The sequence below is a fragment of the Impatiens glandulifera genome, chromosome 3 (genome assembly GCF_907164915.1).
Source record: "Impatiens glandulifera chromosome 3, dImpGla2.1, whole genome shotgun sequence".
NCBI classification, from domain to species: domain Eukaryota; kingdom Viridiplantae; phylum Streptophyta; class Magnoliopsida; order Ericales; family Balsaminaceae; genus Impatiens; species Impatiens glandulifera.
Genome location: NC_061864.1, coordinates 11,885,563 through 11,902,057, shown reverse-complemented (window position 1 = coordinate 11,902,057; position 16,495 = coordinate 11,885,563). Strand labels below are relative to the sequence as shown.

Here is a 16,495-nt window from a genome sequence, read left to right as displayed (position 1 = left end):
GATGGAGTTTCCAACCAAAAATTGAAGACTCGACATTGGAAATAACTATGGAGTAAAAAAACAGATCGATCAAGACTGGACAGTGGACATGGGAAATTAAATGATTTCGGTCCCTGAATTCTTAATAAAATGACAATGAAATATTTCAACGCAGTTAAGTCATTAAAGACCGTGTATAATAAAAAACTTTCATCAGTGCACTTATTACTGTAACTTTGGATTCATCGTCCTCGACAACACACAAATTTTAATTTTAATTTTGACATTTTTTTTTCTCAGAAAGATCATTTAGTTATGTCTTGCTTGAATTTGGGTTAGTGTTATAATCTGATTATTTAAAAAAATAATGATTTCGAAGAGTTTAAGAATTTAAAAAAAAAATAAGTTAAAGGTTATTAATATATAAAGATAAGATAAAAAATAATAATTTAAAATAAAAATATTTTAGTATTTTGGTTAATAAATTTAATGATGTGATAATGAGAGGGAAGTAAGTTAATATTTTCTTAATTTATGTCGTTGAATCGGTCCAGGTTATTTAAATAACAACATGGAGATAGAAAAATAGGATGATTGGTGATGATTTTAAAGAGATGATAATATTTTTTTGATAAAAAGATTTAAAAAGGTATTGATATATATAAATAAAATAATTTAAAATAGAATGTATTTTAATATTTTTGGTGAATGAATTGAGTGATTTGATAAACGAGAAGGGAAGTGAAGTGATGTTTGATTTTCTGGTTATTAGAATAATCCTAATTAGATTTTTTTTGTTGAGTTTGATAAATTTGGATTAGTCTCAAAATAAATGTCAATCTAATTATATATTATATTAATCATAACAAAGATTAATAGCTGATCTTATTAAATTGGTCTTTTTGACAAATTTTACTCCATGAATTATTTGAATTTTATAAGGATTCAAATATAATTTTCATTTGTCATAATATAAATTTTTTTTATAAACCTCTATTATTAAATTATTTTTAACTAGCACTAGATATATCATATATTAAGTTAACATGTAGTTTGAACATATTTCTAAACTAATTTTAAAATAGTTATACAATATCTAAACAAAATTTAATATAATATTTTTAAAAAATCTTATTAAATAAAGATATAACTATTGTAATAAATAATAATTGTTTGAATAAGATTTTTTTATTATTCTAGTTTCCTTAGATGATTTATCATCACAAGGTTTCGTTTTTATTTTCATCACACAGGTTGGGTTGGAGTTGATGTTGCGTTTTGTTCATCTGGATCAATATTTCCGTTTTAAATTTTTATAATTCGAATAATACTCATAATCATTGATGAGTTGTTTACCACACCTTCCGATTGTGTTCGTGATCTTTTCTCGAGTCTGTGTCTGTGTTTTTCTTAACAGCAAATGAGATAAAATAATCGGATCTAAAATTAATTTTCACTTTCAAATTTTTTTTATTAAATTTGATATTTTATATGGAGAACCTCTTACATGAATTCTCATGATTTGTATGAATTTTTCACTATTTCAGTCATATATAGATGATATGTTTTCATTTGACATAATTTTGTTTACCTATCTTCAATTAAGTATAAATTATATTACCGCTCAAAATATTTTGTAAAATTTTTTCTGAAACCGCGTTGATTTGTTTGTCTTACTCTATTTCAATAATTATCGTTCAAAAACTCGTATGAGTTCATCTTTAGATTAACCTACAACAAATTGGTCGTTGAATTTTTTCATTGAGAGTTTTGTTTTTGTAATATTTTTTAATACAATTTAATATCTAGATTATTAATAATTTAGTTTAATTTTATAAATGTTATCTTATATTATTTACTAATCAATTTTTCATATAAATATTTAAATTTAATGAGAATTATTTTTTATAAATAATAATAATAAGATTTTTATTCAATAAATATGAAAATAAATAAATAATAACTATAAAAAATATAAATAATTAATTAAATTATTCAACAAATATAACCTTCAACAACAATTTAAGAAAAATAATTTATTCATATACATAGTGATTCTCATATTTAAAATAATTTATTATATATAATAATAAATAAAAAAATATTTAATAGATTAAAGACTATAAATATTAACTTATAACACAACCTATAAATTTTAATATTTTAAGAAAAAATCTTAATGAATGATAAAAATTAATTAATATATATGGTTGTATATAAGGTTGGTTAGGTTCTTTGAATAAAGTATATATATTTTACTGTATCAAAATTTTGTATTATATTTTTATTCTAAATGGGTTCGATGTATCTGTTGTACGAATTCAAAACCATTTTTATAAAATAGAATTATTCAAGAAATTAAAGAATTTGATATAGAATGATTGATTTCATAAAATGAGTATAATATTTAATTAATTATGAAATTATAATTGTTTTTTTAAATTAAATTAGAAAGAATAGTTGAAACCGAACTAAGAAGAGGCTTGAGCAAGTAGCAAGACACCAATGCGCTGCGCAGTGCGCACTCCCAGTTGATCTGGGCCCCACATCTTACTTTACTCTCTGGACCATCCATTGCGCCGTGGGACCTACGTTATTCGTCAACTAAATCAACGGTCGAGATGATGACGCATGAACTTAGCAATGTCCACTGTCAAGTTCCGGTAAGTAAATGATTTTGTTGTCTTACTTTATTAGATTTTTATCTTCTGTTTTATTCCATTTAAATAGTTTTTAATAATTTTATTAATCATTTAAAAACAAAATTATACGTAATCCTTATCTAGAATGATGTAATTATTTTTATAAATAAAAATTATATTATGAAAAGTAAAAACTTACATATAAAATTTTGAAAATAAATTGTGAGATAATATATAGATATTAATTTATTATACAAGTATATATTTTTTAATTAAAATATTTATTAAACAATATATATTATATGTGTCATTTCTTTAATCATACATATTTATACTGATGTGAATATTTAAATTAATAAGATTACCTAATTTGGTGATCAATAATTAAATATAATAAATATGAAATACAAATTAAAATCTAGCCATCAAAATGAAAAATATTGAAACTAATTATGTATATTGATCCATAATTGTAGTTTTCTTAAAAAAATTGTTTGGTCAAATTATTGTTTTTTATTTTATTTTTATAAAGGACTTAAAAATGAGTAATCGACCAAGGTGGCTAAATGGATAATCGACCTACAAGACTAAAATCTTACGATTCGGTGAATAATTTGATTAATATTAAAAAAAAAAATTGTTATATATTTACCAATTTTAAGAATCGATGTCTAAGAGATCAAAAGTAAGAAGTTATCTTAAGTTAAATTGAATGTTGTGACTATTAAATCGCGCTAACTTCATAATTAAAAAATAATAATTAACCATCACACCATTCAAAAATAATTATTTAGAAAAAATTACTAACTATTTTTATAAAAAAAAAATTAACAGTCCACCAATTTTTTTGTTGGCTAAAATAATATATTAATATTATACAAATATCAAATTATTCATGTCATAAGAATTATAAGTTAGTTCAAAATTATTATCTTTTAACTTAGTAGTCCTATAATTATTTTATTAAGAGTTCAATAAAATTATGTTATTAGTGTTTTGGTTGTAATCAATTGCCCAAATGGTTTTATTTTTTATTTTGTACATATTGATCAATTCTTTTAAGAAACTAGTACAATTCTAAAATAATGGAATTATGTAATCTATCCCTTGACTCTATGATTTATATATAAACTAAACAAATTAACCTAAAAAATCAACAAAATATATTTATTAATATTGTGACAAGGAATAGTTCTTGTGTTCAAACTTTATTTACATTTTTAATAATTATTAATAAAAAAATATGAACTAATTATTTATATTTGAGATTAATGAGAAACAAAATAAATTTAGAATTTTGTAGTTTTTTTTTTAGAATTTAGGGGAAACGGTTAGATACATTTCATTAAAATTCTAAAAGTGAGAGGGTTAGAAATCAAAGCTAGACAAACCCTAGTTATGATTAAGGATAACAATCAAAAGATCCTAAAAAAGCTGATTGGTAACATTCATACATTCTAAAAAAAACAGAGATTACAAACAAAAAAGACTACATTCAAACTTAATTATCCCAGTCTAGCATTTTCTCATGCCATCCGTTTTTATTTAGAGATCTTCTTCCCCTTCCTCTTCCTTTTCTCGTTTCTCTTATGATGAAAGGAGGTTGTATTGAAGATGATGATGAGTATTAAAATTTTTTAGTTAGTTCGTGTTAATTCATACTAATTAAACCCCTAAATGTTTGATATGTAATATTTGAATTTTATAAAAATAAATTTAACATTTTATACCAATAACTTATTATGTTATCATGAAAATTGTAATTAATTAAAATACTTAATAATATATATATATATATATATATATATATATTTGGATACAACGTTATTCACGTAGTATTTTAACACATGATATGTGCATGAAAAAATGTTATATTATGGTTGATCGTATGTGTCATGAAGATGTTGAATTGACAACTCACTTATTTTTACATGATCGGTGGGTGACTATTATTTAGAGTCTTTTGTGGAGTATTATTGAGATTCATTGAGGGATTTCTAAGTATTTGGGTAGTTGTTGAGAAATTTGGATTTTTATGCGACTAATATGACAAACCTACATATTTGGGTTACCATCCCGAAAAAAACAATTTAACTGTTTATTTGTGATTGACCCGAACCTAACTCGTTTGACCCGATTTACCTAACTCAACTCGAACCAAAGCAGGTGTAATTAATTCACATCTCTATATTTTAAATTAAAATTATATAAACCCATAACAAAAATGAAGCTAAATCACAAATTCGCTTATAAAAAGTTTTATAAAAAGAAATGAGTGAGTGAATAATAAAGAATAACACAAAACTCAACCAAAGATATTTGTAAACGAGTTATCGAGTCTATTTTGAGTCATTTCAGATCAATTCGATTTTGACTCGTTTATTAATCAGGTTAAATAGAACGACCTGATTTTGACCCGAATAAAAAAAATACATGACTCTAACCTGATTTTTTCGTATTCGGTTTGGATTGTGTTTTCGTGTCGGGTCTAAAATTACCAACCCTACCCAATATTTTGTTATTAAGTGTTATTATTATTATTATATATTATACAAATAACCAAATAATACAAAAGTAATAATTTATTGTGAAAACATTTACTTTTTAAGTATAATAATTAAAAATAGATATACTCCTAACAAATATCAACCTCAAATTTGGCATACATATATTTATTTTAATTTTTATTTTCAGAGGGCTTAACCAATATTTCCACGTATGCCGGGTTTGTTTGGTTGCATGTAAATTTATTATTTCCTTCAGATCCAATTGACCACGTGTAAGTTACTTATATTACGAGACTCATATACCTAACACTATCAATACTAACCAAGGGCAATTAAGTAATTTTATGGTCTGCCCCATCTTAATTCAATCTGCTTAGAAAAACTAACCACCTTTCAAGCTCCCAATTAAAGACCACCAGACTTTCCCTTCAGTCTTACACGTGTAATTTCCTTCCTCATAAACGGGCACCCCACAACTACTTTTAAACTTTGAAGTTTTTTCACTTTGAATAAAATGAATTGTTATTTCAAATTTAAAACTTAATTGTATATATAAATTCATAAATTAACTATAGTCTTAATTTTATTATTGTTTATGTAAGAAAATCCAAAAATTTATATACTTATTTCATAATTTTTTTTTTTATTTAAAAAACAAGCTTTAAATGTGAATGAAATCAAATTCCAACGCTTTTAAGAAACAAACAACGTATATTAATACTAGACAAAACCAGTGGTGACTACAGAACTGGCACAATACAGTTACGTGTATTTATATCGATTAGTTTTTTATTAATATTTTTAAAATTTTGAATTTAATGTTTATATTAATTATTTTTTAATTAATTATGATATAACAATTTTAATATTTATTTAAATAAATTCAAGTCTTAATTGATACAATTTTAATAATGGAATTTAGTTTTGAACACATTCAACTTTATAATCTTAGAGTTAAAAGTTTAAGAAGATATAGTGTACAAAAAAAATTGGTTAAAATAATGATTGAGTACTAAATTGCATTTTTATTAAAAAATAAATAAACAAACAAGTACAAATAGATAATACGAAATACAATTCAACTATTGCGGTATATGTTATGTCATGTTTAAACATTTTATCGAAAAATATACACGATTATGCGCAATATAACGATAATTGTATTGTGTCTAATTACAACTTTACCACCTTTAGGTACAAAATGTTCATGTTGTGAATTTAGTTTGCTAAATTTTACATTTTAACGAGTCAATTATATAATATTAGTGTATGAATATACATTGTTTAATAAATGATTAAGGCTAAATAATTTTTTATATATATCAACAAATTAATTATTATTTTATCTTAATTAAATTTGAAAGAGATTTATTATCTTTTTGTAATTTTAAAAACATTATTTGAAATAATATTAATTACAAAAATACTATTAATTTAAATTTTTATTTATATATAAAAAAATATACAATAAAATGTAAGTCAATATAGAAATTTATGGTCATATTTAGTATATAGAAAAGTTATAAATATAATTTTATTTTATTTAAAATACTAGAATGAACATCTATATGAATATGTGACTTTTAATTTCTTAAAAAATAATATATATTTTTCATTTGTTTTAGTTAAATTTAATAATTATTATTTTTGTATAAAAATCAAACAGACTCTAGTTTTTCGTTAATTATAGAAGATAAGTTTGATTAGCCTTTTCAATAAATTCAAGTTTATTCATTTTAATCTCAAACAGATGTATATAATTAACTTATAACCAGTTTATTTTTTGAGTCTATTTGTTAGAAGAAGGTAGAGATAAAATTAAGTTTAAAGATAAAATATGTTTGAATTACACAAAAATTAATATAATAAACTATTACGTAAACTAAATCCTAATAAATATAATAAACTATTACGTAAACTACGCAAAACGCAAATCCTAATAAAAAAAACTTGTTCAAATATAGATAAATCAAAATATTTAGTAATTTAAGAATGAATTTGGTAAGGCCCAAATGTGAGTCTACTAAGAAAGGAAATAGAGAAATAAAAATTGCATAATATTATAATAAAATGAATGAAAAAAAGGAAGAATTTAAAATATTGGGGAAGGTAATAAAGAAAAAAACATAAAAAAGTTTCCACCGCATAGTGCGAGTGGTAAGTGCTATATATAAATGTTATAGAAAACCCCTTGAAGCACCAAACCAAACCCTCGCTGTCATCCCGACCTTTTAATTTGCTCTCTCCTCTCATCTCCTCTCCATCTTTCTCTCTAATTCCGAAATATTTGCAACCAGAGAAAAGACCGATTCCATTACACTACTCTGTTTTCTATCATTTATCAATACTGAGGATTTAAAACTATCTCTTCCTTTCAAGCGGATATGCCGCCGGCTGCCGGACCTGCGATGCCATGTGATAGACTCACCGCCGGGCCAATTGTTGTCCCGGCCACCGTTCAGCCACCGTCGGCCGTCGTCACCACTGAATCCTACGCCAAAGATGCCATCATTGCTTGGTTCAGAGGCGAGTTTGCAGCTGCCAACGCTATTATAGATGCTCTGTGTAGCCACATCGCTCAGTACGGCGGTGCTGAATCGGGATCGGAGTATGAACCGGTGTTCTCTGCAATCCATAGGCGTCGGTTGAATTGGATTCCGATCCTTCAGATGCAGAAATACTATTCGATTGCCGATGTGACTCTTCAGCTTCGACGAGTCGCGGAAATGGCTGCCAAGAATGGAGATGGAATTGCGGATTTGAAGATTTGCCAGCAGGAAGTGAAGGTGTTTACGGATGATAATACAGAGAAGATACGTGAGATTTCTGAAGGCGAGACCATTGAGAGCTTCGAAAATGGATGCGATGTCGTCGTCGTCGATGAAGAAGATTCAGTTCCAGAGGTTCAAATCACTGATTCAGGTATAATCATATCATTTTCTCTTGATCTATCTATCTATCTGCATTCTTTCTCTCTTCGATCTATATATCTCAATCCAAATCTATCTCAAATCTAGTTTATTCAACGATCATAAATCATAAATCATAAATCATAAATCATAAATTCATAATCAATCTGTATTGTTGTTCTTATGGATCTTTCAATTGGCCTTTGCTATCCTCCATAACATAACTTGATTAATTAATATATATTTTTACAAACTATTTCTTCTTAGTTTATGACGTTATTTTTGTTTCATTCTCTGTATCTTTATTTATTTATTTATATATTAATATTACAAATTGATTTATTTTATTTTTAAACGAATCATGAGAGATATATTGTATAATGACTGTCAAGTAATTAATTAGATTCACTTTATGTCTTAAGAAATGTTTCCTTCTCAAGGGCCTTTCACTTTAGGTCCTGTTTGGATACAGGAAATATTTTCCCACTAATTATATATTTTTTAATGGGATTTTATTGTATTTTAAAAAACAAGGATGCTCTTTATTATGACTGTTCTCACCAACCTCCTAAAAGGTCAACTAGTGCTTTCTTTTTCTTTTTCTTTTGCAGTAATTTATCTCCAAATTAATTAACTACAACAACATGCATGAGACAATAAATAACCAAACAATTTCTAACTAGTAAGGGAAAAGAGTAATTAATATTATTATTTTTTTATTAAAAAGAAATATATTTTGGTACAAAATTGAATTAATATTGGATTAGGAGAAATGAAATGAAATGAAAGAAGAGAATTGTAACAAGTATTGTGTGTGGGTGGGTGAGTGGGGTCAAATGGGTACACCATTGGAATGTGTGTTGGCCAATTTCTTATGGTGGGGCGGCACATGTCACGTTCTCTTCATTCTTAACCGTCTGATCAAATTCAGACGTTAGTCTTGTTCTGGCCAGTCATCTCCGCCGCCGCCGCCGCCGCCCTCCTTTGAACGCTAACTATTCTAATGTTATGACCGAGATTTGTTGGTCTCCATTTTTCTAGGACCAAATAGACCGGAACCCTTTTCATTTTTTATTTTTCTTTTTAATTATTAACTCCACTGTAATAACATCCATGGAATTAGGTGAATCACGTGGCAATTATTTAGGGTTTAGATCCAAACAAGTACATGTAAGACCTATATTTGGATCTGATGATAATGTCGGCTGCCTACCTTAATTTGATGTTTCTTTGGTTATTAGAGTAGGGAGCTTTAATTTGTGAAAGTACATAGTTTTTAGGTTATTAATTTTGTGGATTATTATTATAATTTGAATAAAACCAAGCATCCCTAACATGATCTAAGCTATTATCTGGCAATTACATACCTAACAGTCAACGAACCACCATTAGCAAATATTGATTTTATATATATGTCAGCATTGATTTCAGGCATTTCTAGTTTGCATGCTCTTTCCCTCACAGATTTGATATTAAGATCACTCATTTAATGAATGCATGCATTTGCAGGCTCACAAGAAATACAACCCACTGACGGTAGCATCATTAATGTTTGTTTTAACCATGAGGAGTGTGAGGAACGTCGCTCCAATATCAAATTGACAAAGGGATTCATAGCCAAAGAACCTGTCAAAGGGCGCACTGTAAGTTCAATATGGTTTAAATAAAGATGGTTTTTAAAACTTAATTTTTGATTGATTTTTGGATTTGGATTATGATTAACAGGTAAACATTGTGAGAGGACTGAAGCTGTATGATGATATATTCAATGAAAAGGAACTTTCTAAGATAAATGAGTTTGTAGAAGATCTTGTAATTGCTGGCCGGAATGGAGAGCTCCCAGGTGGATCCCCAAGCTTCGTGCTACTTTTGTAGTTAACATTCTTCTTTCCTTTCGTGCCAAGATCTTGAGATCCCTCCCTATAGTTGTGTTTGTGACCTCAGGTTCGGCGGCTTTCATATTCACGTTATAAATTAAAAATTCACTTTTACCAAAAAATAAATAATAATCATCCTCCCCAGGCTTTATGGAAAATAATGGTGAACAATAACTAATTGGTTTATCCTTGGCAGCTGACTATATTCAAATAATAACACTAGATAGATAGATGGGTAAAGCATGCATTGATGATCACTTGAGCTTTATATATCTTGGTTTGTTTGTCTACTACTTTGTAATATGCTGACTTGCTCAATTTATTACTGCTGGTAATTTCTGGATGAAGAATTATTAATTTGGTGCAAATCTTTCATCGATCCTAACCTGTCATTATGTATTTTGTTATGCTAATTATAGGGGAGACATATGTGTTGTATAACCAGCAGACCAAGGGAAAGAAAAGAGAGTTAATCCAATTTGGGCCTCCTATTTTTGGCCACATTAAAGGAGGAGATGTAGCTGAGAAGGACGAAACAAGTAAGAACATGATCCTCTATCTATATATCCATAAGGGGTTAGTTATTCGGTTGTATTTATCTTCCTTTCTCTCAACTTGTGCTTGCAGGTCATATAGAGCCGATACCTGTCCTTCTTCAAAGTGTTATTGATCATCTAGCTCAATGGCATCTCATCTCAGAAAACAGGAAGCCCGATAGTTGTATCATTAACTATTTTGATGAGGTAATTCACCTGATTCAATTTCAAATGCAGTTTGGTTTGGTTTGGTTTGTGTGGTTTGATCATGATAATATTTGTTCTACTAATACAAAATACAGGGAGAATTTTCGCCTCCATTTCTAAAACCTCCACACTTGGAGCAACCAATATCTATACTAAACCTGTCTGTTTCTACAATGGCATTTGGTCGGACACTTGTTAGCGACAACGATGGCAACTACAAGGGGCCGCTCATGCTTCCTCTGAAGGAGGGGTATGTTTTTTTTCATTCCAATTTAAGCAATTATTTGAAATGTGACACAATATTACAATAATACTAAGCGACAATCCCTTGTGCAGATCTCTTTTGGTGATGAGGGGAAACAGTTCTGAAGTGGCTAGGCATGTAATGTGTCCATCCCCGGACAAGAGGGTGACGCTAACGTTCTTCAGAGTCCGACCAGACTCTTCCCAAAACAATCTTGTATGTTCTCCTCAAACCATGACTAGTAGTGTGTGGCCGAGCCCCGGATATGGAGTTCCTAATGGGTACGAGGAAACAGATATGATACCCAAATGGGGTGTTCTTCGTGCACCTGTTGTAATGTTGGCCCCGGTTGGACCAATGGTAATTAATCCAAAAAAGATGTTGCCGAGAGGTGGTACTGGAGTGTTCCTTCCATGGAGTATGCGACCACGTAAGCCAGCAAAACACCTCCCCCCACGTGCCCAGAAAAACCGACTTCTGTCTCTACCACCAACGCCTCCGCCGCCACCTGCTGCTGCTGCTGCTGCTGCTTCTGTTGCTGTTGCCGAGGATGAAAAGATGTCTTCTGGGATTGAAGAGGAAGGGGTAAGTGTAAGTTATTAATAGTAAGCAAGGTGGAACAAAGGGGAAAAAAAGAGTTAGCCGAGTAGTAATCATCTCAACGCATCTTCTACTTTAAAAAAAAAAAGTATCAAAAAAAATATGAAGTTTCCTTTTCTTTTTTTTTATTCAAATCCCTTCCTTTCCTTTGGCCAGAAATTTAGGTTGTAGTAGTTAGTAGTGTTGGTTGAGTATGTCTTATTTATATTTTGAACGACAATCGTGAGCAAAGGCGGCTGTAGAGGTGAGATAGATGTCAGACGTTGACTACGACGAGACAACCTATGATGTGATGATGATGATGATGAGGTTTAAGGTTAAATTGAGTGTTTGTGTGTGGTCTGACTGATGAATCTGGTCTGATCTGATCTTAAGAGAGGGCTGAGTTTTGTATTTAAACTTATTCCCATGTAGTGTATGTCTTTACTCTTTGTTCCTGAATTAATGGAAAAGAAAACTCTCTTAAAGAAGGAAATATATTTAGACTCTTTAAAATAAATTGATTTCAATTCAAAGTCATTTTCTTTAATTTATGAAGAAAAGGAATATGCTTATTAGGATTATTCTTGATTCTTCCATTTGTCTGTGTTTATGGAATTAGGCCCCTACCTAATTCTCTCAAACAGTAAATAGGAAGGTGGTTATAAAGTGTAGTAGGCCAAAGTTTCATGATAAAGACAAATACTAACCTGTCTTGTTGAAAGGGTGGTGGTGAAGGAAAATGATTTTTGTGTGGACATCTAATTCAATTGATTAGAAAACTGAACTGCAGCCATCCATCCATTAACTATATTTGACCCTTGGCAAAGACAAGGACAAAAGAACAATCAACCATCACCCACCAATAAAGACACCACCAGTTTTTCACTTTTCTTATAGTTGAGTTTTTCACTTTTCTTATAGTTGATCAATCAAATGGTTTGTACTATTTTGATAGAACCATAGTGAGAATGATAGATGCATGTCATTCTTGTGTATTAGTTGTTTAATTTGTTGTAATGGAAACACAATGTTGAATGACAACAATAAAATTTACACAGATTTAACGTGGTTCACTAAGATAAAATTTGACTACGTTCACCTAGAAGAGAAAATATTTTTAAGGAGATCAAAATATAGATTATATCATGATAGACTAGGATTATGACACAATTTTATATAACACTTTGTCTCCTGAAATCCTAACAGATATAGAACTGAGACTCAAGACGATGCTTTCAAGACAAAGGCTTCAACTTTTTAAAGTGTTCGACTATACCTTTAAATAAACTTTAAGTTAATACAAATATATCTTGACAAAAAAATTAAGATTATACACTAAAAAATATAATTTTCTTTCTTCAATATTCTCTTTACTTGCATCACCAATTCAAGATAACTCAACAAATCTCCACTATGATTTGAATTCTCCAAAATGCTCAAAATGCATTAATCAATGCTTATATATATATATATATATATATATATATATATATATATATATATATATATATATATATATATATATTATATTTTCTCTCTCTGATCCATAGTTTCCCTAAGACAACTTAACATATTCATTTGTCAATACTGGATGACCAGATAAATTCGTCGATATCGAATGACCTAGATGTATTTGTCAATGGCGGATGACCCATATACACTCGTCAATGCCGGATGATCCAAAGCACTCGTCGACATCGGATGATCTAGATGCACTCATCGATGTCGAATGACCCAAATTCACTCATCGATGTCGGATGACCTAGATGCACTCGTCAATGTTGGATGTCCTAGATGCACGCGTCGATGTCGGATGACCTAGATGCACGCGTCGATGTCGGATGACCTAGATGCATTTGTTAATGTTTGATGAACTATATGCATTAATCATTGTCGGGTGACTCAGATTCATTAGTAAATTTTGGATGACCCAGATGCATTCGTTGATGTCGGATGACCTAGATGCACTCGTCAATGTTGGATGTCCCAGATGCACTCGTCGATGTCGGATGACCTAGATGCATTTGTCAATGTTTGATGGCATATATGCATTAATCAATGTCGGATGACTCATATTCATTAGTAAATTTCGTGTGACTCAGATGCACTCGTTGATGCCGGATGACCTAGATGCACTCGTCGATGTCGGATGACCTAGATGCACTCGTCGATGCCAGATGACCTAAATGCACCCGTCGATACAAGATGACCTATGTGCATTCGTCAATGTCAGATGACTAAATGCATTAGTCAATGCCAGATATGGTTCAGATGCATTAGTCAATGCTAGAGATGACTTATATGAATTAGTCAATATTAGAGATGACCCATATGCATTAGTCAATTACAGAAATGGCCTAAATGTATTAATCAATTCCATAAATAGACTAATATTGACTAATGAATATGAATTTAAGTCAATTTATCATCTCTCTAAATTTGAGATGACCCATATGCATTAGTCAATTCTAGAAATATTAGAGATGACTATAATGTCGAAATGGCTTAGATGTATTAGTCAATTCTAGAAATTGCCTAGATGCATTAGTTAATGTTCGATAGTCTAGATGCATTAGTTAATGCAAGATGACCTAGATACATTACTCAAATTTAGAGATAGCCGAAATTAATTAGTCAATGTTAGATTGCCCCAGATGCATTAGTCAATGTCATATATGACCCATACTTAATGTTAGAGATGGTCTAGATGGATTAATCAATGTCGGATGACTCAAATTCATTCGTCAATGGTAGAAATGACCCAGATGCATTAGTCAATGTCAAATGTGGCCCAAATGTATTAGTCCATGTTAGATAACTCGAATACATTATTTAATGTAAGATAATTCAGATGCATTACTCAATGCTAGAGATAACTCAGTTACATTAGTCAATGTCAATGTTAGATGACCCATATGTATTAGTCAAATGACTAGATGCATTACTCAATGTTATATATGTCTCAAATGCATTAATTAATTTCAGAGATGACCCATATGTTTTATCATCTCTCTTTTAGATTTAGAGTTGTCTCCGTGATAATTTAACATTTTTCTTGTTAATCCAAATATTCAAGTCTACTCAATAAATCTCCATATTGACTTAAATACTTTAAGATGTCTCATATGTATTAGTCTCATTTTCTAAGACCCCGATAATAACATTATCTACAAGACACATCAGAAATTTTGAATGTGTCTTGTCCTCTAGAATGATCATCTCAACAGTTGTTCCTACTTTTACTAGAAACTTTAACGATAAGACTTGCTGTTTCATTAGAGTTTGTATATTGATTTATCATACTATTTCTCGAGAATGACCACCTCAACGGTTATTTATGTTCATATCAATAACTTTAGTAACCTCATAAGCCTTATTATATTAGTAGAGTCTGCATCTTAATCTGATATACTACTCATCAATAATGATAATTTAACAGTTATTTTTGTTCATGCCGACAACTTCAACGACCCCATAAGCCTTGTTATTTCAGTAAAGTTTGCATCTTAATTAGTCATACTATTATTATTTCTCTACGTGAACTTGTCGATTTTAATTTTTACTACTATCATCTCAATTGAAAATAAACAATTGAATTAACCTCGCTCTAATATCAGTTTGTTGTAACATAAAAATGGTAAGAGTCGACGTAAACGATAAAAAATAACACGAATTTTAACGTGATTCACCAAGATAACTTTAACTACGTTTATCAAAAAAAGAGAATATTATTAATGAGACTATAACAAAACTTACATCATAATAGTTTAGAGTTATGTCACGAGTTTATATAATACTCGGTCTCCCTTAAATCCTAACAGATATAGAACTGAGACTGAAAGTGATGCTCTATAGGTAAATAATTCAATTTTCTAAAGTGTCCGACTACACTTTTAAATAAAGTTTAACTAGGTTAACAACAATATTTTGATAAAAAAAATATCAAATTTTATTACTATAATAAAATGTTAAATTTTCTTTTGTGTTAATTTTATTTTTTAAATCAAGATTATATATTAAAAAAAATATTTTTCTTTTATTCAATATTCTCTTTTTACTTAGGCCACCAATTCAAAACAATTAATCATAACTTATAAAGAGTGCTAAAATAATGTTATTTTGTTCTCCAGAATTACATCTTAAATAAGTGACCTAAACTAAAGAAGAATGTTGAGATCATGCAATGAATCAATTCAGATTCAGTATAAGAATATATTGCTTATGGGTACATAAATGAAACATAAAATGTTAGTTTTCATTAAATCTCATAGCATCTCTTGATCTACGGATGAAACAAGTAATTCAAGCACAATTTTACTTTATACCGTGATTTATGACATGCTCATCATTATCTTCTTCAATGTTCTAACTTAAATCAGATACCTCATTTCTGTTCTTAAAGATTCTTTTTTTTTTGTTTCATGGCTGCTCTTAGGATCATCTAACTCATCCCAGCAAATGATGATGAATGGTTTATTGTTACAATTTTATCCTCGGGGCCCAAGAAGTGGGACAACTTATGCAATTGAATAGGTCTCAATTTTTTTTTTTTTTTTAGAGTAACATTTTTAAAATATAATATTATTATTTAATTAATAAATATAAATTTTTTATCTAGATTATATTAATATTTTTTTTCTATATTATATATTTTTTGATATAATAGATATTATAATTATATAGTTAATTTATAGTTTTATACATATAATTTAAGGGTAATGATAGCTTTAACAAAATTTTTTAAAATAAATAATGTTGATAGGTGATTAGTACTTACTAACCAAGAATAAAATTTAAAAAGTTTATTTATTTCTTTTCTCCATTAATAATTTATTTATTTCTTTTTTATTAATAATTTTTCTTCATTTACCCCACCAAGGTAAGTTAGTGGTAAGAGTCGACTTAAGAGATCAAAAAAATCACGGGTTCGATTTCATCTGAAAGTTTTGAATTTAAGCGGGTCATGATTTGTGGGTGTTATGTTAGTTCTCTTTTAATTAAAAAAACACTCT

General features: G+C 28.9%; 1 protein-coding gene across 1 annotated transcript; it reads left to right on the top strand.

Moving 5' to 3' along the window:
* Window positions 1–7,328: 7,328 nt before the first annotated feature.
* On the top strand, window positions 7,329–11,972 carry LOC124929549 (RNA demethylase ALKBH10B). Its single transcript, XM_047469944.1, has 7 exons — window positions 7,329–8,050; window positions 9,547–9,680; window positions 9,763–9,880; window positions 10,334–10,453; window positions 10,542–10,657; window positions 10,753–10,907; window positions 10,994–11,972. Exons 1-7 carry the CDS (start codon window positions 7,513–7,515, stop codon window positions 11,502–11,504), a joined length of 1,692 nt encoding a protein of 563 aa, XP_047325900.1. The 5' UTR covers window positions 7,329–7,512; the 3' UTR covers window positions 11,505–11,972.
* Window positions 11,973–16,495: the final 4,523 nt, after the last annotated feature.

Bases quoted from the DNA above. Each gene is read 5' to 3' on its own strand.
- LOC124929549 (XM_047469944.1), top strand. From the start codon at position 7,513: ATGCCGCCGGCTGCCGGACCTGCGATGCCATGTGATAGACTCACCGCC. The intron at 10,658-10,752 runs GTAATTCACCTG...TACAAAATACAG, and splicing joins TCATTAACTATTTTGATGAG to GGAGAATTTTCGCCTCCATT. The intron at 10,908-10,993 runs GTATGTTTTTTT...TCCCTTGTGCAG, and splicing joins ATGCTTCCTCTGAAGGAGGG to ATCTCTTTTGGTGATGAGGG.